General features: G+C 47.8%; 2 protein-coding genes across 5 annotated transcripts in view; one reads left to right on the top strand and one right to left on the bottom strand.

The window, feature by feature from the left end:
- angptl2b (angiopoietin-like 2b) overlaps nt 1-12,148 on the top strand; it is a 52,277-nt gene extending 40,129 nt beyond the window's left edge. The window contains exons 3-5 of the mRNA XM_038781980.1: nt 3,446-3,639; nt 6,418-6,688; nt 11,693-12,148. Of these exons, the coding sequence (XP_038637908.1) occupies nt 3,446-3,639; nt 6,418-6,688; nt 11,693-11,892 (665 nt within the window). The 3' untranslated portion in view covers nt 11,893-12,148. The remainder of the gene's footprint in view (nt 1-3,445; nt 3,640-6,417; nt 6,689-11,692) is intronic.
- ralgps1 (Ral GEF with PH domain and SH3 binding motif 1) overlaps nt 1-26,530 on the bottom strand; it is a 723,987-nt gene that overhangs the window by 406,036 nt on the left and 291,421 nt on the right. The gene's annotated exons all lie outside the window — the stretch shown is intronic.

The raw sequence follows: 26,530 nt of genomic DNA, 5'->3' as shown, positions 1-26,530 counted from the left end.
CGACCCGGGGACCTGGAACTAGTGTCACAAAACATTCAATTATTGCACAAGATCAGGAAACGGGAGTATACCTGTTGCATCCACAGAGGAGTCCGCACGAGAGGCATAAATAAACTGGTCATTCATTGAAGAAGAAGCTATTGACACTTTGTACACAGGTCCCAGTTGGCACTTCTCTGCTCAGCCCCCACTTGGGCCAAGCTTTTATACATAGTGTCCATTGTTCCCCTGATGGTGCCCTGCCCCACAACGGGGACGCTCGTATTTAACGAGACTCACGGCGAGACTAATTGGTCTGACCCCGTAGGTCTCACGCGGGTTATGACAATGCCTCTCCTTCCCTCTTCCTGCAGCGTCCCTCTTCCTTACTCCTCGCCCACCAGATAAATCGTTACCCATATCATTTAACTCGCTACCCGTCATGAGCCGCACTCTACAATCCCTTTTGTACATTCATTGCCGCACCTCGCACCTACACTCAAACTCGGAAACTACACCTTGCCTTTTGACTTCCTTTCCCTGATTCACAGCCCACTCACGGTGCCTGCGTTCTATGTACACAAGCCCCATATTAGTCCACTTAGCGTACGCTCGGCTCTCTCCTTATGACCCTTATCATCAGCAGAAAGCTGAAGAACCTCCTGAAGACGCTTTGGAGGATGATATCCCTTGTGCCAGTCAATGTCACAAGCTACATCCATCCATAGGCACTAATGTGGGGAGGTGAAATAGATAACACCTAAAGGGGCTTCACTGGTTGGTGATGTTGGGAGGGGGGAATGACAAAGATCATAAAATCATAGAATCCCTACAGTGCATTAGAGACCATTTGGCCCATCACGTCTGCACTAACCCTTCAAAAGAGCACTCTACATATCCACTACCCCATTCACCCCACCTTATCCTTGTAACCCCAAAACCTAACCTGGACAATGATCCAATTCACCTGACACTTTGCACATCTTTGGATTAATGGAGTTAGGTGATAAGTGAGATAAGAGAGAAATAAAATCAACTATCGTGTATCTGATGACTAGAATCTTTCTGCATGTCGGCATGAAGCACTGCCAGAATAACAGCTGCAGAGTGAAGAGACATTTACTCTGCTTCAACCTCAGATCAGTCTCCAGCACCAGCGTGCACTTTTACATTTGCTACACCTCAGCTTGCTGCCTGGCCAGTTTTTGTTGGCCCAGTTGGAAGTATCAGACTTGACGTTTGCTAGTTTTAATTGGCAGAAAAGGTTTTATTCTTAACAATGTTGTGGGGAGAGACCATCAGGTGGACAAATTTTAAATCAGCTACTGGTTTGAAGCCATCTACCAGGAACTGGCAGCAATTTCAAAAAGCCCATGATAACCATGTGGCAGAACACACATCAATTTAGCTGTTCATTGTCAATTATACTCACAGAGAATTTAACACATACCATGTGGAAGAAGAGAAGGAAGCGAGGGAGGGAGAAGAGATGGGAGTGAACGAACAGAGGAGAAGGGAGGTGCGAGAGCAGGGAGGGGAGCGAGAGAGGGGAGGGTAGCGGAGTGAGAGGGGGAGGGGAGTGAGAGGTGGAGGGGAGTGAGCGAGGGGAGGGGAGAGAGGGGAGCGAGAGAGAGGGGAGCGAGAGAGAGGGGAATGGGGAGCGAGAGAGAGAGGAATGGGGGGAGAGAGAGGGAGAGAGGGGGGAGAGAGAGGGGGAAGGGGGAGAGAGAGGGGGAAGGGGGAGAGAGAGGGGGAAGGGGGAGAGAGAGGGGAAAGGAGAAAGAGAGGAGGCAGGGGAGAGAGAGGATGAAGGAGGAGAGAGAGAGGGGGAAGGAGGAGAGGGGGGAAGGTAGAGAGAGGTGGAAGGGGGAGTGGGAGAGAGAAGGGAGGGAGGGAGAAGGGAGGGAGGGAGGGAGGGAGGGAGAAGGGAGGGAGGGAGAAGGGAGGGAGGGAGGGAGAAGGGAGGGAGGGAGGGAGGGAGAAGGGAGGGAGGGAGGGAGGGAGAAGGGAGGGAGGGAGGGAGGGAGAAGGGAGGGAGGGAGGGAGGGAGAAGGGAGGGAGGGAGGGAGGGAGAAGGGAGGGAGGGAGGGAGGGAGAAGGGAGGGAGGGAGGGAGAAGGGAGGGAGGGAGGGAGAAGGGAGGGAGGGAGGGAGGGAGAAGGGAGGGAGGGAGGGAGAAGGGAGGGAGAAGGGAGGGAGGGAGGGAGGGAGAAGGGAGGGAGGGAGGGAGGGAGAAGGGAGGGAGGGAGGGAGAAGGGAGGGAGGGAGGGAGAAGGGAGGGAGGGAGAAGGGAGGGAGGGAGGGAGAAGGGAGGGAGGGAGGGAGAAGGGAGGGAGGGAGGGAGAAGGGAGGGAGGGAGGGAGAAGGGAGGGAGGGAGGGAGAAGGGAGGGAGGGAGAGAGAGGAAGGAGGGAGGGAGAGAGAGACAGAGGAGGAAGGGTGAGAAAGAGGGGGAGTGAGAGAACCAACAAACTACTGTTGTATTCCCTGAAATTTAAGAAATTGAAGGGTGACTGTATCAAAACATTAAACATAATGAGGGGAACAGGAAAGAGAGGAACTATTTCCACTGCTGGCATGTGTACGGTCAGAGGGCATAATCTAAAAATAGAGCCACACCTTTAAGAAGTGAAATTAAGAAATATTTCCATGTACAAAGAGTGATAGAAATTTGGATGTTTCTTCTGTACAGAGTAAATGATGCCAGGTTAATTGTAAAGTTGTTCAAATCGAAGATTGCTAGATTTTTTGAGATTGAATGTATTAAGGGATATAGGCAAAGACAGGTATATAGAGTTAGGTTTCAGATCAGCCATAACTCAGTGAATGATAAGCCTGACTCGTGGGGCGTAATAATCTACTACTCTTCCCATTTTCCTATATCTGGGCTCGGATGGAAGCCTGGGGCACAAAAATGGAAGAACCAACCCTTGTTCCATTCAACAGCAGTAAATAAATTGCTGTCCCGCCAGTACTGCTCTCTTGTGGATTGACGGAGACCAGAGCATGTGAGCACCGACTTGCTTCATGTTGCTAAATCCGGCTCCCTTGACTTGCAGGCTCACGGACAAGAAACTGACAGGCACAGCCTCCCAGAATCCAAACCTGCATGAAAACCTGTCCAGGACCCTTAAGATCTGGAGAAGAGCCATCCGGACACGAAATGTTAACTCTTGTTTCTCTATCCACAGATGAGGCCCGACAGGCTGAGTTTATCCAGAATTTTCTGTTTTGATCCCATACTCTGTTCACTCAACAGAAATGAAACTTTGGGATCTTTTAACGAACTTAGCAGCAGAATATTATATTATGCATCACATTTTGCAACACTCCTGTATTTAGGTAACATGTAACATACTGTGATTAAACTATAAGGAACTCCATTGGGTTATACTCTTGGCTTAGACAATCTCCTGAAATGCTTTTTTAAAAAATCTGCTTTACATTTCTTCAATTGACGTTCTGTAGGGCCATGGAAAGACTGTTTAGAAGCAGCAGAGGCTGGCAATGAAGCCACCGGCATCTACTTGCTGAAACCAGAAAACACAAACCGCCTTATGCAGGTCTGGTGCGACCAAACACATGATCCTGGCGGCTGGACAGTCATCCAAAGACGACAGGATGGATCGGTGAATTTCTTCCGCAACTGGGAGACCTACAAGGTTAGCAAAGCAACATTTTACCTCAGTATGGTAGATTTAAATCATAAAGTGCCCTTGTGCACTTAAAGGGAAGCTAGAAAAGTACACCGTGCAGATAAAGGGAATCGAAGAACGTACTTACGGGTTAAGCTGAAGTAGGGTGGGAGGGGATTTGGGTGGAGCAAGAAACCCCAGCACAGACCAATGGGACTGAATGACCTGTGAGTATTTCTGGGAGATTCCATGCAATATGAAACGGCAATTGGTCAAGATCCATAGAATTGCTACAGTGCAGAAGGAGGCTATTCGGCCCATCAAGTCTGCATCGACCTTCTGAAAGAGCACCCTATCTAGGCCCACTCCCCCATTACATCCCCGCAACCCCACCTAACCTGCACATATCTAGGCACTAGGGGTAATTTAACATGGCTAATCCACCTAACCTGACTGTGGGAGGAAACCGGAGCATCCGGAGGAAACCCACGCTGATACGGGGAGAACTTGCAAACTTCACACAGTCACCCAAGGCCGGAATTGAACCCGAGTCCCTGGTGCTGTGAGGCAGCAGTGCCAACCACTGTGTCACAAGATCACTGAACCTGCTACGTAACTCAGGACGCTGGCTGTTTGTTTCATTGAATCCAGTGTTCTCCCTCGAGGTATTTTTATCCCCTAAAGCTAAAGGAAAGAGTTGAATGGTGCACTGCACTATTTTCCAGACCATCCCATTTGGAACCTCTCAAATTGTGTGAGCGAGTCTTGAATGCGGTTATTGACACACAGCCAAGGCAATGCTTCAGGTATTTTTATTGAAAGGGTTGGCAGCCCAGTCTAGACCAGAATTTCATAGAAACTTCTCAAAGTGAACTGAATATACCCTTGGAAAGCAAACGTTTTCGGTGTGACAGGAAAGACGAGGGAGTTGGGACTAACTGGGGAACTCTTGCTAAGGGCAGACACAGAGATAATGGGATGACTGGCGCTCTTTGAATGCTCCAAAAGGAAGTAGAAACGCATAACTTTTACATCGTGTGCAGTGCAGAAATGGAAGCTGGAGTTTGGGGAACTCAGAAGGTAAACCTCGGTTTCGGAGTGCGGTTTTTGAAGCCAACAGCAGAAATCAAAATAGCCACCATCTCAATTCATCCCTCGAGCTGGTTTAGAATTCAAATTTCACCATTGGCTGCAGTGGGATTCGAACCTGGGTCCCCCAGGTCTCAGGATTACTAGCCCAGCAACAGTGACACTACTCCACCACCTCCCCCATACAGCAGCCTTTTGGCTCCTGTACAGCAATTAGCAGAGAAGACGAGACTGCACAAACAAATAAACCAATGCTTCTGTCTCTACTCCTGTAATCAAAAGGCCTGTTCAAGTGCTGGTTGCTCCAAGGACAGATAGGAACAAAAGGTTTCTTGCTCAACTTATTCTTCTCAGTAGTTTCACCTTGCTCTACTGCACTTGCATGGCTGGGTGTACCCTGACTTTACCTCGCCTGTGCTGACCTTGGATGCGTCTGCACAGTTCCTTTTTAACACTTGCCAAACAGATTTAACAAATCCAACATTCCCTTACCCCACAAAATGATTCATTTCATAAAGGCTCAAATTTATATAGCACTTGGTCGGGCAATAAAGTACTCTTGAAGTGATGTAATGCAGGAAACTTGGAAGCCAGTTCTGCACACAGCAAAACCCCACAAAAAGCAGCGAGATTACCACTAGATCGTCAGTTTTTTTTTTGGTGATGTTGATCGAAGGGGTAGGACACTGGGGATAACTTCCCTGCTCGTCTAGCTCGAGGGGATCTTTTACGCCCACCAGAGAAGGCAGATGGGGCCTCAGTTTGCCATCTCATGGCAGCACCTCAGAGAACACGGGGGCAGCACGGTAGCATGGTGGTTAGCATAAATGCTTCACAGCTCCAGGGTCCCAGGTTCGATTCCCGGCTGGGTCACTGTCTGTGCGGAGTCTGCACATCCTCCCCGTGTGTGCGTGGGTTTCCTCCGGGTGCTCCGGTTTCCTCCCACAGTCCAAAGATGTGCGGGTTAGGTGGATTGGCCATGCTAAAAAATTGCCCGTAGTGTCCTAAAAAGTAATGTTAAGGGGGGTTGTTGGGTTACGGGTATAGGGTGGATACGTGGGTTTGAGTAGGGTGATCATGGCTCGGCACAACATCGAGGGCCGAAGGGCCTGTTCTGTGCTGTACTGTTCTATGTTCTATGTAACACAGCACGCACACTCTCTGGGCTGCACCAGAGTGCCAGCCTTGATTTTCTGCGCTCAAACCCCAAAATGGGGCTTGAACCCGAAACTTTGGCCAATGTGCCACCAACCGAGACACAAATTCATCCCGTTTTGTATGTCACTAAGGAGGTTTGGGGAAAAGACGATTATTTAATTCGATCTTGTATTAAAGTATTTAGAAAATACAAGACAACTGCTTCATGAATTATCACAGGGAGGGAAGGGTTAACGCACAATCACCCTCACTAAAGGTATATAAATGGGAGGAAAATTAGCCGCCAGTCTGAACCCGCTGCACAGAGTTGTAAAACCATATTTAACAGGACTGAAAAATATTCATGAAAACGTGACTGTAATGTCTTCAGGGCAGCTCAGGGACTGATAACTGACCACAGTGCTGATTCCTCGTGGTAAAATTAACAAGGCCTTTCTCTCGCCATGCTTTTTAATTTTTGTTTTCAGCTTTCCCCGTACTCAAATTAAAAAGCGAGACTGAGCGGTATGCTGAGTTCATGTTATTTAAGCTTCATGTTTTTCCAATATTCCACCACAGCAAGGGTTCGGGAACATCGACGGGGAGTACTGGCTCGGCCTGGAAAATATATATTGGTTGACAAACCAAGGGAACTACAAGCTGCTCACCACCATGGAGGACTGGCAAGGGCGCAAGGTGTTTGCCGAATATGCCAGCTTCAGACTGGAGTCCGAGACGGACAACTACAAGCTTCGAGTGGGACGTTACCATGGAAACGCTGGCGATTCCTTTACTTGGCACAATGGCAAACAGTTTACTACCCTGGATAGAGACCGTGATGCATATACAGGTAATGACAAGTTTGCGCAACAGACTGTGGCACTTTTCAATTTTTGTGTAAAATGCAGCAGAATAGTATTCATTCATCCTTGGCTCAATCATTCACGCCACCAAGAGGTTTGCTTCCTTTTTTCTGTACTGGTGGTAGTGAGGACTTATCCCTATTCTTGGTGATTGCTGTCAAGGGTCTTGTACTCGCCTTCTTTAGACTTCCTTTCTTCTTAGAATCATGAAACTGAAAAATCTAGACTTGTTGCCATATTCTTGAACCCTTTTGCCCCAAGAGCTAAATCTAACTCCTTGAAATTACAGTTTTGGCCTCAGCTACTTTCTGTGGTAGCGAATTCCACAAATTCACCGCTCTCTGGGTGATTAAATTTCTCCTCGCCTCAATCCCAAAAGGTTTACCCCTTATCATCAAACTATGACCCCTAGTTCTGGACTTCCCCACCATTGGGGACATTCTTTCTGAATCTACCCTGTCTAATTCTGTTAGAATGTTATAAATTTCTATGAGAGCCCCCTCACTCTTCATTTTTTTGTAAAATATTTTTATTCTCCATTTTCACATTTTCTTCAGAATTTATACCCCACCAACAAGCAGTAAACGGTAACAAATGTTAACGAATGGATGCTGTGGCATGAAGAGACAAAAGTCCAGCTCCTTTTCACAAACACCTTTATTTCACTTTAACAGGCTCTGCACTAAACTCAATCATCACATCACAAGATCCAGAGTCCACCTGAAGCCCCTTTACATATCAGTGTCAATCATTGAACACTTAACATAAATGAGATAATCATTGAACACTTAACATAAATGAGACAACTAATTGCAATGTCTCTTAACCCATTACTTAACAACAAATACAAAGTCAATCCCCTTATCAACCACAACGATCCCATCCTCCCACCACCCCAAACAATGGCCCACCTGACAATATAAGCATCAAGTAAAACAAACCCTCCCATGGTGGGAAAAACAAAGGGAAAAAAAAAGAATCAGGAATCGCCTATGGTCACCATTGACCTATAGAGTCCACCCCCCCTCCCCCTAACATTCAATTCCATCCAATCCCCAAAAGAGTACCGTAAATGACACCCACGAATTGTAACCCCCCCCCGCCCCAACTCATCCCCTCCACTTCCTCTTACAAAACTCCTCCCGCCAACCTCTGTTCCTTCCCCCCAACTTTCCACCCCGGCTAGACTGATCGGAACCTGTCCTGCCAGGCCCCGATAACCGCAGCCCCTCCCCGGACCTCACTCCCATTCACTGGCCGGCTTGAACCCGCCCGGGTCTCTTTCCCCCTTGCCCGGTCCCAGGAAAAACCACGAAAATCCCCTTTAGCACACAAACCCCGAATACACACCCAAGCCCCAAAGAACCATCATTGCAAGTGAAAGTCACATCTCTTCCCTTGTCCAAATATATACAACGTTGGCTCATTTACCACATACACCAGCACGCAGTGAAAAAATACAGTTACATGAGGCTACATCGGTACAAGACCATTTATCAATTCAGCCACAGTCCTTCTGCCTTCGCAAACTCCTCCGCTGCTCCCGCCGTCCCAAAATAAAAGTCCTTGGATTTGTAGGTCACCCTCAACTTAGCTGGGTATACTATGCCGCACTGCACCTTACTGATGTACAGTGCCTTCTTCACCCGGCTGAAGGCAGCCCGCCTCCACCGTAAAGTCCTGATGTATGCGTATAGCAGCTCCAGCCCACTGCATCACCCGTTTCTGCTTTGCCCTGAACAGGACCGTCTCCTTCACACTGTACCTACGAAAACACAGATTCTCTACTCTTGGCGGCTCACTCCCCTTTGGTACAGGCCTCCACGACCAATGAGCCCGATCCAGTTCATATCAGGAGGGATCATCCCCCTCCCCCAATAGCTTCGCCAACATCATGGCAAAATACTCAATCAGCCTCGGGTCTTCCACTCCTTCTGGCTCTGTTTTCCAAGTCGTCCATTTTGGCTGGCAGACCCTTGTTAATCTCTATCACCTTCTGCATCTCCTTCCCCATCGAGGTAAGTTGATCACTATGCTGCAATAATGTCTCTTCCACTTCCTCAGGGCCTCACCTTGCTCCCGCACCTCCGCCACTGCGCTCAATACCGCCGCCCTCACCGGGGCAATCGCCTCCCCCACCAGCACTTTCAATACCGCCCCCATCTCCTTCCTCGTCGCCTCCATGTGTTTTGTGAACGGCCTTTCGAGTTCCGCGGCCATCGCCTTAGTCATTTCTTCAGCCGTGGGCAATGCGGCCTCCCCTGGTGCCCCAGTCTCCACTTTTCTTGCCGTCCACACGGTGACCTTTCCACTCCCCGGCGGACTTTCAGCCGCTTTTTTCATGGCCGTTTTTTAAACTTATTTTCGGCATTTCCCTTCACTGTGCCTTCTCGCTGCCTTTGCCGCCTCTGTTGCCCCTGGGACCGGGCGTTGAACCCTGAAAATGACGTTCCGGAACGGGAGCCCACCAATGAGCGGCTGCCTCCCGCCCGCCATCACCGAAGTCTCCCCCTCACTCTTCTAAACTCCAATGAATATAATCCTAACTGACTCAGTCTCATGATAGTCCCGGCATCCCAGGAATCAGTCTGGTAAACCTTCGCTGCAGTCCCTCCATAGCAAGAACATCCTTCTTCAGATAAGGACACCAAAACTGCACACAATACTCCAGGTGTGGCCTCACGAATGTGCTATACAATTGCAGTAAATCATCCTTATTGCTTTACTCAAATCATTTTGCCATGAAGACCAACATACCATTTGCCTTCTTTACTGTCTGCTGTACCAGCGCGCTTACTTTCAGCGACTGATGCCCGAGGACACAAAGGTCTCGCTGAGTATCCACCTCTCTCAATTTACACCCCATTCACATAATAATTGAACTTCCTATTTTTGCTACCAAAGCAGATCATCTCCGATTTAGCCACAATATGTCGCATCTGCTATGCATATGCCCACTCACTCAGCCTGTCTGAATCAGGCTGAAGCATTTCTGCATCCTCCTCACAGCTCACCCTCCCACCCAACTTTGTACCATCTGTAAAGCTGGAGATAATACATTTAGTTCCCTCGTCCAAATCAGTAATATATAATGTGAACATTTGAGGTCCTAGCATAGATTTCTGCGGTACCCCACTAGTCACTGCCTGCCAATCAGAAAGAGATCCATTTATTCCAACTTTTTGCTTTGTCTGCTAACCAGCTTTCTATCCATCTCAAGACACTATCCACAATCCCATGCGCTCTAACATTCCGTAGTAATCTGCTCTGTGGGACTTTGTTGAAAGCCTTCTGAAAGTCTAAATAAATTACATTCACTGGTTCTCCCTGACCAACTCTGCTAGTTACATATTCAAAGAATTCTAGTAGATTTCTCAAGCATGACTTCCCTTTCATAAATCAATGCTGATTTTGTCGGATTATACCCGTTTTCCAAATGCCAAGTTATGAAATCCTTCACAATGAATTCTAGCAACTTCCCCACGACTGAAGTTGGCTCACTGGTCTACAGTTCCCCGTTTTCTCATTACCTCCCTTTTTGAATAGCGGGTTCATATTAGCTACCCTCCAATCTGTAGGAGCCATTCCAGAGTCCAAAGAATTTTGGAAAATGACCACCAATGGATCTACTATTTCCAGGGCCGCTTCCTTAAATAATCTGGGATGATGATCAGGCCCTGGAGATTTATCTGCCTTCAATCCCATTAATTTCCCAAAACCAATTCCCTACTGATACTAATTTCCTTCAGCCCCTCACTAAAATTTGTGTTTCTCAGAACTTCAAGTACATTTGTCTTCCTTTGTGAAGCCAGAAGCAAAGTATGAATTTAGTTCCTCAGCCATTTCTTTGTTCCCCGTTATGAATTCCCCCATTTCTGACTGGAAGGGGCTTACATTCATTTTTGTCAATGTTTTGCTGTTTACATACCTCCAGCAACCTTTACAGTTAGTTTGTATGTTCCCACTAGCTTACTTTCATATTGTATTTTCTCTTTCTTAATCAATCGCTCAGTCTGCCTTTGCTGAATTTTAAACTGTTCCCAATCCTCAGGTCTATTGCTTTTTCTTGCTAATTTCTTCTTTGAATCTAATACTACCTCTGCTTTCCCTCGTAAGCTATGGTTTGGCCATTGTTCCCTTTCTACTCCTGCGCCAAATAGGAATAAACAACTTTTGGAGTTTACCTGTTCATTCCTCGAATGCCTTTCCACTGTCCTTTCTTTCAATAATGTTTTCCATTCCAGCATAGTCAACTGATGTCTCAAACCATCACAGTTACCTTTATTCAGGACCCTGGTCTCAATCAACTACCTCACTATTCACCTTGATAAAGAATTCTACCATATTATGGTCACTCATCCCCAAGGGTTCTCTCAACTAGATTGCCAACTAATCCTTTCCTGTTGTTCCTCAATGAATTGATCCAGAAAACCATCCGTATACACTCCTGAAATTCATCCTCTACTGTTCTGTGACTAAATTGAGTCACCCAATCTACACATAGATTAAAGTCACCCATAATCACAGATGTTCCTTCATCTCATGCATCTCTGATTTCCTGCTTAATGTTATCCCCAACATTACCATTGCAGTTTGATGGTCTGTATACCACCCCTACGGATGGTTTTTGCCCCTAGTTGTTTCTTAGCTTGACCCATACAGATTGCGCATCATCTATGCCAATATGTTTCCTCAATATTGTATCAACCAAATTGCCAAAAGCTGCAACTACAATGTGACTGTTGGGCTATTGCCAAACTGAGCAAACAGTTGCCAGCAAGGAATGTTGGCACAAGGTCATAAGACATAAGGCATAGTAAGGTTCTCTTGTGTACCCCATGCAAGGGGTATAAAATTAATATATAAAGAAAATTACGTACATGGTTTTTTTAAAGAACTGAAAAAAAAAATGTTTTTTATGCCACAATTGAATGATTTAACTTCACAAATGTCTTTAAACATGTTTGATGCAGATTTTTTTCTTTCTGTAGGTAACTGTGCGCATTATCAGAAAGGTGGATGGTGGTATAATGCCTGTGCACACTCAAATCTCAACGGTGTGTGGTACCGTGGTGGACACTATCGCAGCAAGTACCAGGATGGAGTGTACTGGGCAGAGTTCAGAGGGGGGGCTTACTCCCTCAAGTCAGTTACTATGATGATTAGACCCAATCCCAACACTTTCCATTGAAACGAACTAGCTGTGTTGAACATTCAAGAAGTAGAACTGAATTGCACCCTGTATATGAAATCAGCCTTAAATCAACATATATACACCCTGAGCTGTGCTTATTTGGAAATGAAAAGAAAAATACTTCTGTGTATTTATTTTCTTCAAAAGTATGAACTTGTAATATCATGTATACAAACTTTTTTTCTCTCGCGTAACAGCAATTTGCTGGTGAAAATGAGAGTTCAGACTGTGCTTACGATCATTTAAAAAAAAATAGTATTGTAATAAAATTCCATTGTGTTTGGGAGGCTATTTTGCTTCTGCTCGACAGAACACCAGAACCTGTTCTGGTACGCAGAGGGCTTCAAGGATGGCATCTATCGCTGTTCAGGTGCCTTCTGCAATATTAATAATATTCAACCTGGAACATGCCTGGAACAGGGCAGTCCAGCAGGTTCCTCTCACATAGCAAAATGCAAGCCTGGGCAGTATATTTTGTCACACTGCAGGGTTTAATTTGTTCTATAATTGACGCAGGAAAGGAGTTCTGATGAATCTATGGGCGCTTGTCGTACTCTAGAAATTAGCTCTGAGAATTTCCACAGATTATTAATACCTCTCTAAATCGTTCCAGCTTGCCCGGGGTATCTGTAAGAAAAGAAAAACCCAAAATGCTCAAGTGGACGTGAAACACTCACTCAGTAACCACTCGAGCATTTTGGATGAAGATTTTGAAGAGAGAGTACAACTTCAAGAGTTCAAGCTTTGCATGGCAGGAGCATAAACTGGGAACTCAAGTGTGTGTCATCTCCTAGTCATTAATGTTAATAGGCTAATATTCATGTGAATGCATCCCACTATTCCCAGGATGTAATGGGGTGGATTTCCCATTGCCCGAAACCGATTTCCCGATACGTCGGAGAATGGAGCACCGGACAAAAAACAGGATTGGCGCCTGCCGCTCTGATGTTCCTGTCCCTCGATGGAGAAGCAGCGAGCTACATGCACCACGCCGGCAGGAGACCATTTGCATCTGATTAACGGGCTGGAAGCCCAGGTCTCCACCTCCCCGTTATGTACAACCTCCATAGCGGGAAATTCTCCCACCGGGATTTGGCACAATTTTGCCCAAGTGTGGCCCTGATGCGGTGGGCCCCACGTTGGGTCAAGGGGGTCAGTGAATAACTGAGATGCCCCCCTCCCAAAGTCCATCGAAAGGCCCACTCCCCCAATAACGCAAATCCTGCCCCCCTGCCTGAACCACCGATCATGCCAGCCCCCATCAGAGACCTATCCCCGCGTCGCCGACCGACCGTGCTTCAAAGACCTCCCCCGCATCAGAGACCTCCCGAGCGTCAGAGACCCCCCCCACCCTCCACGTCACAGACCCCTGTCTGAAATCTGAAGAGCAGTCCAGGCAGGAGTGAAAACTCCATGCATTTTCCCTTACCCTTCTCTAACATCTGCTACCTCAGACAAAAGTATTTAAAATAGCAGCTGTTCAAGTGTTAGAGGCTTCCTCAAAAGCCAAGTACACTTCAAAGGGCTTCAAATCCTTTGACGGCATTTGAAATGCAAATCTTCCATTCAATTTCACAGTGATACATTGCCTTAGCCAGTGATTGACAGTTTTATTACTCCAGAGACAGGTGCTTGATGGATTGTTGATCTCTTTCCCTTCTCGTTTGAATGTATCTCAAATGTCCTGCTTTGATGCTAACCACAATGCTTATAAACACTTGCTATGATTGACAGTTCCTCGCCACAGCAAAAGCAGCTAAGTGCTTTCACTTTTTTCTACAGCAGATATTAGGTAAGAGCAAGTAAAAATGCAGTTATATTTTTCACTTTACTGCCTGGACAGCTCTTCAGCTTTCAGGCAGGGGTCTCTGATTGGGGTCTCTCTTGGCCGTGGTGGGGAGGGGGTGAGATGAGTCTCTAATGGAGTCTCGGTTCGAGGTGTCTAGACAGGCAGCATGATCGGCACAGGCTTGGAGGGCCGAAGGGCCTGTTCCTGTGCTGTACTTTTCTTTGTTCTTTGTTCTTTGATGGTCTCTCTATTTGGGGGTCTGATGGAGGTCTCTCTGATGGGGATCTCTGTTTAGGGGTCTGATGGGAGGTCTCAGTTGGGGGGGGGGGGAGGATCTCTGAAGATTATCTCTGTTGAGGGGTCTGATGGGGGGCTGGAGAAATCGGGTCATCCTCATGTGTGCATGCTGTGGAAGGAGGTTACCTATTATTATCATGATTGGGGCTGTGGAATTTGCGATGGGGGGGCGGGCGGGGGGAGGGGAAGGGAGTCTGGCACCAGACCCAGGTTTAGGACCACTCGCTCAAAATGGCAGCCGGATACTAGCATGGCTCCTAGCACCAGCTGAGACCAGTAGCGACTCTCTGCCGGCGGGAGACTAGTCTCCGAAACAGAGTGTCCAGCCCAATAATCCTGGCTCACAACAATCTCTGCTGGGAACACTGTGGAGTGAACGGCCTCCTTCACTGAGCAAGCAAAGAAACTGCTGCTCATTTCTGAAGTCAAACCATTGCTCATCGCACGACAGTCCACCAGCACATCACCGCATTCAAAAACGGGGAAAGAAAAGTCATCGTTTGAAAAGGAAAGCACGTTGGAGCCAAAACTCAACGCGCGGCATCAACGTATAACAGCCTAAGCTTCACTGTGAAATTCCGCCTGTCATTTTAGCAGGGCAAGTTCGTCGCAAACCCATTGAAAGTAATCTATTCTAATTGAGTTGATCTATCACTTTAAAATAACATGAGGAATTTCACACCAACACGTCAATCAGTTGTGATGGAATATCCCATCATATAATCCCCCATCTTTACTTTCATTTTGTGGGGGGGTGGGAGAGAAACAGGGGTGAGAAACATAAATATTGGTATTGCAGCTTAAAAACGCAAGAAAATGGGAGTGGTTGTGTGTGTTTGTGTATGCGTGTATACTAATCCCTTGTTTACTATCCCATGCCCATTGACGTCAAAGAATCTTATACAGGTAAATAAATATTGCTCGTAATCATCTCTGGGGGAAAGGGAGGGGCTGCACACTTTTTTTAAATTTATGCAGTTACTTTATGATAATATTTCTACTGCATTCTTTTGTGTACATCGTATCTGTCTCTTACTAACTGTAACAATATGTAAAATACAGTTTGTGATTCCGATTTTGAGCCTTCATTGTAGAGTTAATAGAACCAAACGCTACTGGTAGAAAACTTTTGTCTTTTGCAACATTGTCTTGACAGTTCCGATATACACTTTAACTGCCACAATAAACATACTTAAGTACATTTGCTAGTATTATTTACACTAAACTTGTAGTGCGGACCAAACTGCAGGAAGACAATTTGCAGTGTTCCAAACTCTGGTTCCATTAGTTCAGGTTTGATCAGGAATTAGAACTGGTGTCTCCTGCTCAACTACACAGGGACAAATCTTCCGCGGGGAGGCAGCCACCATTAGATTGCTAACTCTGCTCCTACTAATACGTGCCTTGCACTGGAGTTCCACATTTCCTGCCCAGACTTCCAAAAGCAGGGCTCTCTCAGAAATACGGAGTGCACCTGTTCTCGGACTCCTTTGGTCGTATTGTCGAAAGAAGCCACGCCGTTCCTGCGTTGTCACGGCACCAGCTGTCGTATTCCGGTAAGTGGAAATGTCCTACTCTCAGAAGCTGTAGAGAGAGGTTCAGTAGGTAAGGGGGTGAGGGGGTGGATGGGGGGAAATGATGGCAGACGAGTGTCTGAGAGAGTAGGGTGGCAGGAGGGTGAGGGGGTAGTAGGCAGGCAAGTATTTGAGGGAGGTGGATAAGTGTTAGGGTGGTTGGTGGGTGTACGAGGGTTAGGGGGGTTTGGAGGGCTAGTCAGGGTGTCGGAGAGTAGTCGGGTCTGTGGGTAGCCGGGTCAGAGAGGGGGGGTAGCCGGGTCAGAGAGGGGGGGCAGTCGGGTCAGAGGGGGGGGCCGTCATGTCAGGGCGGGCATCGTCAGGCCAGGGGGAAGGGTAGGCGGGATAGAATTAGAACTCATTTTAATCCTGGGTGATTACTTTGGTAAGTGAGTTCGAACCATCAGAAGTCTCCAACTTTGACTTGGGTTTTGGAGAGTTCCAGACACAGGGAATTGTCTGCGGGAGGTCCAAGCCTTCCTGGGCAATCCCCATACAAAACAAACAAAGAACAAAGAAAAGTACAGCACAGGAACAGGCCCTTCGGCCCTCCAAAGCTGCACCGACCCTGCTGCCCGTCTAAACTAAAATCTTCTCTACCTCCAGGGTCCGTATCCCTCTATTCCCATCCTATTCATGCATTTGTCAAGAAGCCCCTTAAATGTCACTATTGTCCCTGCTTCCACCCCCTCCTCCAGCAGCGAGTTCCAGGCATCCACTCCCCTCTGTGTAAAAAAAAACTTACCTCATACATCTCCTCTAAACTTTGCCCCTCGCACCTTAAACCTATGCCTCCCAGTAATTGACCTCTCTACCCTGGGAAAAGTCTCTGATTATCCACTCTGTCTATGCACCTCATAATTTTGTAGACCTCTATCAGGTTGCCCCTCAACCTCCTTCGTTCCAGTGAGAACAAACCAAGTTTATTCAACCTCTCCTCATAGCTAATGCCCTCCATACCAGGCAACATCCTGGTAAATCTCTTCTGCACCCTCTCTAAAGCCTCCACATCCTTCTGGTAGTGTGGCGACCAGAAGTGAACACTATACTCCAAGTGTGGCCTAACTAAGGTTCTATACAGCTGCAACATGACTTGCCAATTTTTATACTCAATGCCCCAGCCAATGAAGGCAAGCATGCAGTATGCCTTCTTGACTACTTTCTCCACCTGTGTTGCCCCTTTCAGTGACCTGTGGACCTGTACACCAAGATCTCGGAATGTCAATACTCTTCAGGGTTCTACCATTCACTATATAATTCCCTACCCGTATTAGACCTTCCACGATGCATTACCTCACATTTGTCCGGAATAAACTCCAACTCCATCGCCGCTCAAGTCTCCAAAGGATCTAAATCCTGCCGTATCCTCTGATAGTCCTCATCACTATCCGCAATTCCATCAACCTTTGTCTCGTCCGCAAACTTACTAATCAGACCAGTTACATTTTCCTCCAAATCATTTATATATTTTACGAACAGCAAAGATCCCAGCACTGATCCCTGCGGAACACCACTAGTCATAAACCTCCAATCAGAAAAGCACCCTTCCATTGCTACTCTCTGCCTTCTATCATCTAGCCAGTTCTGTATCCACCTTGCCAGCTCACTTCTGATCCCGTGTCAGTGCATCTTTTGTACCAGTCTGCCATGAGGGACCTTGTCAAAGGCCTTACTGAAGTCCATATAGACAACATCCACTGCCCTACCTGCATCAATCATCTTTCTGACCTCGAAAAACTCTATCAAGTTGACCTCCCATCAAGTTAGTGAGACATGACCTCCCCTTAACAAAACCGTGCTGCTTCTCGCTAATACGACCACTTCCTTCCAATGGAACTAGATCCTGTCTCGAAGAATTCTCTCCAGTAATTTCCCTACCATTGATCTAAGGCTCAGCGGCTTGTATTTCCTTGGATTATCCTTGCTACCCTTTTTAAACAAAGGAACAACACTGGCTATTCTCCAGTCCTCCGGGACATCACCTGAAGACAGTGAGGATCCAAAGATTTCTGTCAGGGCCTCAGCACTTTCCTCTCTTGCCTCCTTCAGTATTCTGGAGTAGATCCCATCAGGCCCTGGGGACTTATTGACCTTAATATTTTTCAAGATGCCCAACACCTCGGCTTTTTGGATCTCAATGTGACCCAGGATATTTATACACCCTTCTCCAGACTCGACATCCACCAATTCCTTCTCTTTGGTGAATATTGATGCAAAGTATTCATTTCGCACCTCACCAATTTCTCTGGCTCCACACATAGATTCCCTCCCCTGTCCTTCAGTGGGCCAACCCTTTCCCTGGCTACCCTCTTGCTTTTTATGTACGTGCAAAAAGCCTTGGGATTTTCCTTAACCCTATTTGCCAATGACTTTTCATGAGCCTTTTTAGCCCTCCTGAGTCCTTGCTTAAGTTCCTTCCTACTTTCCTTATATTCCACACAGGCTTCATCTGTTCCCAACCTTCTAGCCCTGACAAATGCCTCCTTTTAGCCTTCTAGCCTCCTGACAAATGCCTACAATATCTCTCGTTATCCAAGATTCCCGAAATGTTCCAGATTTATCCTTCTTCCTCACAGGAACATGTCGATCCTGAATTCCTTTCAACTGACATTTGAAAGCCTCCCACATGTCAGGTGTCGATTTACCCTTAAACGTCCGCCCCCAATCTATGTTATTCAATTCCCGCCTAATATTGTTATGATTAGCCTTCCCCCAATTTAGCACATTCACTCTAGGACCACTCTTATTCTTGTCCACCAGCACTTTAAAACTTACTGAATTGTGGTCACTGTTCCCGAAATGCTCCTCTACTGAAATTTCTACCACCTGGCTGGGCCCATGTAGTTAAGGCTTTCAAGGGGACCCCAGAGCATCTTCTGGGGCACTACCTTCCGGAGGTTTTGGCCAGGTGATGCGTCAGGAGGAGTAGCACCCGGCTGGTACATTCGCCCGCATTTTTGGCATAGGGCCAAGAGTGGTAACAAACAGGCCAGATTTCAGCAAACAAATGAGCACAAAGTGCAGCACAGAGAGTGTCAGAATAAGTTAGTGGGTTTACATTAGAAATGCTGCATTTACATTGCAGCTCCCAGCTTCATAAATCTTCAGCAGTTACAATGGAAATAGTTAGATAGCTCAGTTTTGGCACCTACATGAGTGGGATATTTCAATTGATGAATCAGTGTGCGTCAGTTTGAAAGGAACCCGCAAATACATTTACTGAAACCCAAGTTTGACAATAAAAATTGGGATTTATACCTGATCCATTGTCAGACCACTGATCTATCTCACATCGCGTCACTAGAGTTCAGTCAGACCCCTGAACTTACAATAGAAATGCAGCACTTGTGAAAAGTGGAAAGCAATGGTTAAGGTTGTATCATAAACTAGCCCACTGAAGACAAGAAGGTTATCCATATTCATTCATCTGCCAACCAGACTGCATTTAATCCTTGAATCCACAAACTTGTTCAAGCCATCATTTATACACAAGTGAATGTGGAATGGGGCAAGAATATGGAATGGTAATGATCGTCATAGAAGCTCCAGGCCCCCAATAACAACCTATATCTATATAGCACCTTCAACTAATGTTCCAATATGCTTCACAAGAACATTATCAAGCACAAATTGACAGGACAGAGTCCCAAATAAAGCAAGCTATTCTAAAGTCAACCTCCTATTAAAGTGTTTCTAATAGTAAACATACCTTTGCACTTAATACGAATGTTCACCAATATATCTCCTTAAAAAAGTTTTTCAATCCAAATGACTCTTTCCCAAAGTGCCCAGCAGGAAATAGGAGGGCCGTTGCAGTCGGCCTCCCTAGACAGGGCCCAGGGAGTCGGCCTCCCTGGACAGGGCCCAGGGAGTCGGCCTCCCTGGACAGGGCCCAGGGAGTCGGCCTCCCTGGACAGGGCCCAGGGAGTCGGCCTCCCTGGACAGGGCCCAGGGAGTCGGCCTCCCTGGACAGGGCCCAGGGAGTCGGCCTCCCTGGACAGGGCCCAGGGAGTCGGCCTCCCTGGACAGGGCCCGGCGAGTCGGCCTCCCTGGACAGGGCCCAGGGAGTCGGCCTCCCTGGACAGGGCCCAGGGAGTCGGCCTCCCTGGACAGGGCCCAGGGAGTCGGCCTCCCTGGACAGGGCCCAGGGATACGGCCTCCCTGGACAGGGCCCAGGGAGTCGGCCTCCCTGGACAGGGCCCAGGGAGTCGGCCTCCCTGGACAGGGCCCAGGGAGTCGGCCTCCCTGGACAGGGCCCAGGGAGTCGGCCTCCCTGGACAGGGCCCAGGGAGTCGGCCTCCCTGGACAGGGCCCAGGGAGTCGGCCTCCCTGGACAGGGCCCAGGGAGTCGGCCTCCCTGGACAGGGCCCAGGACGTCGGCCTCCCTGGACAGGGCCCAGGACGTCGGCCTCCCTGGACAGGGCCCAGGGAGTCGGCCTCCCTGGACAGGGTCCAGCGAGTCGGCCTCCCTGGACAGGGCCCAGCGAGTCGGCCTCCCTGGACAGGGCCCAGCGAGCCGGCCTCCCTGGACAGGGCCCAGCGAGCCGGCCTCCCTGGACAGGGCCCAGGGAGTCGGCCTCCCTGGACAGGGCCCAGGGAGTCGGCCTCCCTGGACAGGGCCCAGGGAGTCGGCCTCCCTGGACAGGGCCCAGGGAGTCGGCCTCCCTGGACAGGGCCCAGGGAGTCGGCCTCCCTGGACAGGGCCCAGGGAGTCGGCCTCCCTGGACAGGGCCCAGGGAGTCGGCCTCCCTGGACAGGGCCCAGGGAGTCGGCCTCCCTGGACAGGGCCCGGCGAGTCGGCCTCCCTGGACAGGGCCCAGGGAGTCGGCCTCCCTGGACAGGGCCCAGGGAGTCGGCCTCCCTGGACAGGGCCCAGGGAGTCGGCCTCCCTGGACAGGGCCCAGGGATACGGCCTCCCTGGACAGGGCCCAGGGAGTCGGCCTCCCTGGACAGGGCCCAGGGAGTCGGCCTCCCTGGACAGGGCCCAGGGAGTCGGCCTCCCTGGACAGGGCCCAGGGAGTCGGCCTCCCTGGACAGGGCCCAGGGAGTCGGCCTCCCTGGACAGGGCCCAGGACGTCGGCCTCCCTGGACAGGGCCCAGGACGTCGGCCTCCCTGGACAGGGCCCAGGGAGTCGGCCTCCCTGGACAGGGTCCAGCGAGTCGGCCTCCCTGGACAGGGCCCAGCGAGTCGGCCTCCCTGGACAGGGCCCAGCGAGCCGGCCTCCCTGGACAGGGCCCAGCGAGTCGGCCTCCCTGGACACGGCCCAGGGAGTCGGCCTCCCTGGACAGGGCCCAGGGAGTCGGCCTCCCTGGACAGGGCCCAGGGAGTCGGCCTCCCTGGACAGGGCCCAGGGATACGGCCTCCCTGGACAGGGCCCAGGGAGTCGGCCTCCCTAGACAGGGCCCAGGGTGCTGGCCTCCCTAGTCAGGGCCCAGGGAGCCAGAATTTGTGATTTGAAACTTAATTTAACATTTACGTGAGAGTTGCACCTTTGTTCTTTATTCAGAATACTTTGTATTCAAGTTAGTTTTCCGGTTAGTAGTGTGTTCCGGTTGGTGGAGTGCCTGAGAACACAAGGTTTGCTGTATTAACAATGCACTGCAAATGACCCTGACCCCTCATGCCATAACAACAGTAAACTACCAATAAAATAACATTAATTACCACATTAATAAACGTGGACTGCGCAGATCTCAAAGTAAAGGGGAATCGCGCTGCAGACAATAAATCGCAGCAGGGGATTTGGCGAGGATTTACAGATACGATGTCAAAGATTTGGGGGGGGGGGGGCGCAAATGGTAGCTCTGATTCCAGAGGTGTCAATAATTGGAGTGTTGGAGGATTCGAGAGTGCAGGTGGGGACAGGGGCCGATGTATTGGCCTTTGCCTCCCTGATAGCCCGGAGTTGGATCTTGTTGTGCCAGTGGGACTCGGAGCAGCCAAGCATAGGGGCGTGGGTGAGTGATTTTGCAGAGTTCCTGCGCTTCGGGAAGATCAAGTTCGCCATTAGGGGGGCAGGGGAGGGGTTTGCCTCGAGGTGGAAGCTGTTCATCTGACTCTTTTTGAGTCATCAGTTCGGCGGGGTGGGGGGGGGGGGGGGGTTCTTTTCAGTTCCGGTTGGGTTAAAAGTTTAAAAAGGGGGGGAGGGTTGTAAAAGAGGATTGAGGATATTTTGATTTCTTGCTGTTGCCGTGACTGTTTTTTGTGTTTTCTTCTTCTATACATTTGAAAAACGCCTCCAATAAAATATTTCTCCAAAAAAAAAATCACAGCAGAGACACAGCAGTAGCAAACAGGAAAAGCTGACAGAACTTATACAAGAGCCGGCTATTGTAAATTAATATGACTTCCCTGGATTGAAAGCTGGCCTGATGGGATTTCCCAAACAGCAGTAATTACATTCCAGAATAGCTGGAACAAATGGCCTTGACAGAAACAAAATCTCACCAACAATAAGAACCACATGTGACAGAAGAATTACCAATCTGATAAGACAGAAAAAAACACTCAACAAAACTCAAAACACACACAAAAGCAACACACAAAAGCACGAAATGTGACCCAAACATGTTAAGAAACACAAGGCAACTTGCCAGGGAGTCTAAGGCTAATTGGAGGGTGCATGAGTTTGCAGGATAGTTACAACTTGTTTTTGACATACCTTACCTTACCATATTTTACAAATCTTTCGTGGCCACAAGCAACTAGCGAGATCAAATTTACCTGACCTCAATGATTACAGTAATGGTTGACTGAACCGTGCCACAATGCCACCTACGATAGACGAAAGGGTAACTTGTAGCATCACAAGCAGCCTACAGAATCAACCAGGCAATGCCTTATGGTACTCCGTGTCAATCACAGATGCAATAAACATTCCTGATTGGGCAATGCGGCCATTGACCATACTGCGTACAGGCCTGGTTACCGTATTATTACAGGAAGGATATGACCACACAAGAGGGGTTACATAGAACATAGAACAGTACAGCACAGAACAGGCCCTTCGGCCCTCAATGTTGTGTCGAGCCATGATCACCCTACTCAAACCCACGTATCCACCCTATACCCGTAACCCAACAACCCCCCCCCTTAACCTTACTTTTTATTAGGACACTACGGGCAATTTAGCATGGCCAATCCACCTAACCCGCACATCTTTGGACTGTGGGAGGAAACCGGAGCACGCGGAGGAAACCCACGCACACAGGGGGAGGATGTGCAGACTCCACACAGACAGTGACCCAGCCGGGAATCGAACCTGGGACCCTGGAGCTGTGAAGCATTTATGCTAACCACCATGCTACCCTGCTGCCCCAAGTTCTAGGAGAGTTAGAAGATTTTGCCAAGAATGGAGAATTTTAGCAATGAAGAAATATCGGAGAGACTGTGGTTGTTTCCTTTGCAAAAGAGACAAGATTTAACTGAGGTATACAGGAGACTTGGATAGAGTGGAAAGGCAGTGGATAGTTCTTTTTGCAGAATGGCCAATAACTTGGGAGGGGAGGGTGGGGGTGGGTGGGGGGGTGGGGGCGCGCGTGGCGTCAGAGACTTTCTGCCTGAAAGGGCAATAGAGGCATAAACTCTCAGTGCGTAAATAACACGATGTGCTGTAAGCTACAGCGCTACAGACCAAGAGCGGGAAGGTGAGATTAGGTAGCCTCTTCTTTGGCACAGGGATAAAGGGCCAAATCATTGCTCTCTGTGTCGTAAACCTGTACTTCTATTTAACGAGAAATAAAACATTCCGATTTGACACTGTTTCACAGTAATTCACACTTACTACCAAAAGTTTAGAATTTGGCGCACAAACCTTCGTTGGTGTTTAGAAATTACAATACCTTGGAATGTCTTGAAAGCAACAAAATCTCAGAAGAGGTTAAATGTTTGATAATACGAACAAAATAAAAAATGGATAACTTCATCAATCAGGTACCAACATGGACAAGAGCAGAGAACGTATTTCAGCAAAATCCCTGATATTGACCAGGACAGCTCATCTTCGCACAGTCTCGTGGTAAACAGCATCTCTTAATTCAGCCTCATTGCAATTCCTTTTGCCTGCTCAGGTTTAAAGTTACTGCCTGAAATAAAGCTACTTTTTTGCTCTTCAAGTGATTTTTTTTTTAAAGCTATTTGAAGCGTCACAGCCTCGTCAACATTACACAAGTAAATGTACCTCTTCTAATTTATCAACTGTGGGCACATCCAACTGAAATTAGACCATTGTGGTCCTGTTTAGAACACTCCACCCGACAATGAAACATTTGGATACAACACTTGGACATGAGCAAATGAAAGCTCAAAGACAAATTACATCCAATTCGCACGGGAGAGTGCTCTGTGTAAACCACAAAACACAACGACAAAGCAAAACTACGTCCAGATCACCTAAAATTCACCAAAACATCGACACCAAAGGTCAAATTCAGTCTAAAGCCCTGCCCTGGAATTTAATCCACCTTTAGCAATGTCAATTGCAAAACAGCAATGAAATTCTCCATCAAAAAATATTTTATTCAAATTGCCCCCCATAAGGTAAATTGGTTGCCTCGCAAATTTCATGGAAATTGGGTAAGGGGCAGGGGGTGGGACTCATGGATGAAGAGCTTGGAGGTGTCATGAGCTGAACGGCATAGAAGTCGGAGAAAGACAGGAACTCAGGAAGAAGCCTGAGGAGGGGGTAGATTTCAGAGCATGGAGTTGGCGAGGCTAGATACAGATGCAACTGAACAATGCAGGCAATGAAGGAAAATCAGGAGTTCCTCTCGCTTGCTGCTGTAGGTGAGGATAGAAGGAGCTCTGGGGAAAAGGAGTTGATCGTTAAGTAGGCCACACTTTGGGAGGAGGACGAGTGTGAGGCCGATAGCACATGAACGGATGATTGGTGGCTAAGCAGGAGGCCACAGTCCTTGGATTTGAGGGAGCTGACGAGGAAGCCATATCAGGAACGAGACAATAGAAATTTCTCTGAGAATGATGGCATTAAAGACAGAAGCAAGTGAACAGTTGGGCAGAATGGTCTGTGGAAGTTGCTGAACCTTGGAATCACAATGCAGACCCATCTTTTCGATACCCAAAATGTACTTCTTCAATTTTTTGTTCTGACTCTACCTGGATATTGATTGTTGGTACCCCATGCTGGGAAGGGGGGCAGGATCCGACACAATTGAACCAACACTAACGGACGTTAAGAGATCCTTCTATATCTTTGTAACTTTTAAATCATGTAGCAGGCGCTGATGTAAAAAAAAGAAAATCCCATAGCGTGAAAGGGAGGGATGGGTGCTTTCCCTCTTTCCTTTCTTCAGGAAGAATGTTTAATGACAAGCTCCTCTTTGCCCGCTTCTGAGTATCCTAGTTTACTGCTTTCTGATGAGTCATTCTGTCACACGTGTGTTCTGGCTGACGAAAACAAAATCGAGCCAAAACATAAATTAAAATGGAAGCGGGTCAATCTTGGCAGTCGGTTCAGGGCTGCGTTCACGACTCTCGGTAGTTTCTTAGTTTTTCTTTCCAAACAGAGACAGAAGTTTGACCAGGACAATAGTGAAATAGCAGGCGTTTATATGTTGTTCTTGGTTTATTGCAAGGAAAGTGGTCTTTCAGAAGTTGGGACATCAAACAAATTCATCAACTAGACCATAACACAATAGCTAAGGTATGGCCAGACATGAGCTAATTAATTACCTTCTGTAGAATACCCAACTCATTAGGAGGAAGAAAGGTCTAGTGACCAGAATAACAACTTTGAAATATCTTTTATGAGAAACCCTGGCTGCATTTACGGTGTCATAAGCAGCAGCTGTAAACGGAGCAATAACCCAACTCTCTTTCGCCCTGTTTGTCTCAGTTTCAAGGCCCTATCTCTATTCCATCTTAGAATCCATCACAGGGATAGAGAATTTCAATTGAAACGAACCTCGGGTGCAATAGCATCAACTTTGGGAAAGGGCAGATTACGGTTTTTAAAAAAAAGAGGTTGTCTCCAGAAATTGCAGTTTACATCAGCCACAATCCCACTGGAACTTCAAAATCACCGTGGAAAAGAATCTACATCAGCCACAAACAACAGGAAAAGACTCAAACAGGGAACGGCATTTTATTTTACCATTTATAATGGACTTTTAATTTGGCCCAAATTTAATCTCCTCTGCATAATGCATCTTCATTCATGCGATGGGAAGTTCCTTTTTAAATTTATATCTTTACCTGGGTGGGTTTCTGTAGCATGATCTGCTTTAAGGATAATGATATCTTGGAGATTACATTCACTTGTCTCAACTCTTGTCCAATTTATTCCAGAGGCAGGTGTGGTCGCACAATGAAGAGGAATTCAGATTTGCTGTTAGTCTGTTTAGCAGTATTCCTTTCTTCCGTCCCCTTTCAAAACGCCATGGTTCTTTAGGTTCTATTTACAAATTGATTGAACAGTCCACCATGGATGAGTTTGTTCACTTTCCTTCAGCTCAGAGAAGAAGTTCATCTTGGGTCGTCCCATCATCAAAGATTTTCACTATGTCCGGGCGTTGAGTTCGTATCATATGTCCTTGAGCTCCGGCCAAGCTGTACAAGTCAAGGCTCAAACGGCTGAAATCATAGAACAGTTACAGCACAGGAGGAGGTCATTCAGCCCATTGAATCCATCCTGGTTCTCTGCATCAGCAACTCAATTAATCCCATTCCCCACCATTTCCCTGTAGCCCCTGCAAATGTTGTCTCTTCGGACGTGTCCCCAATGCCCTTTTAGAACATACAGTGCAGAAGGAGGCCATTCGGCCCATCGAGTCTGCACCCGACCCACTTAAACCCTCATTTCCACCCTATCCCTGTAACCCAATAACCCCTCCTAACCTTTTGTTTTGGTCATTAAGGGCAATTTATCATGGCCAAAACACCTAACCTGCACATCTCTTGCCTTGTCACTCGATTCTCATTGAGGGGCAGTGGGTGTGGGAGTGAAAGATCTTACTT

This window comes from Scyliorhinus canicula, chromosome 21 (genome assembly GCF_902713615.1).
Source record: "Scyliorhinus canicula chromosome 21, sScyCan1.1, whole genome shotgun sequence".
Taxonomy (NCBI): Eukaryota; Metazoa; Chordata; class Chondrichthyes; order Carcharhiniformes; family Scyliorhinidae; genus Scyliorhinus; species Scyliorhinus canicula.
The sequence above is the reverse complement of the archived record's forward strand: the minus strand, read 5'-3'. Positions and strand labels throughout refer to the sequence as shown.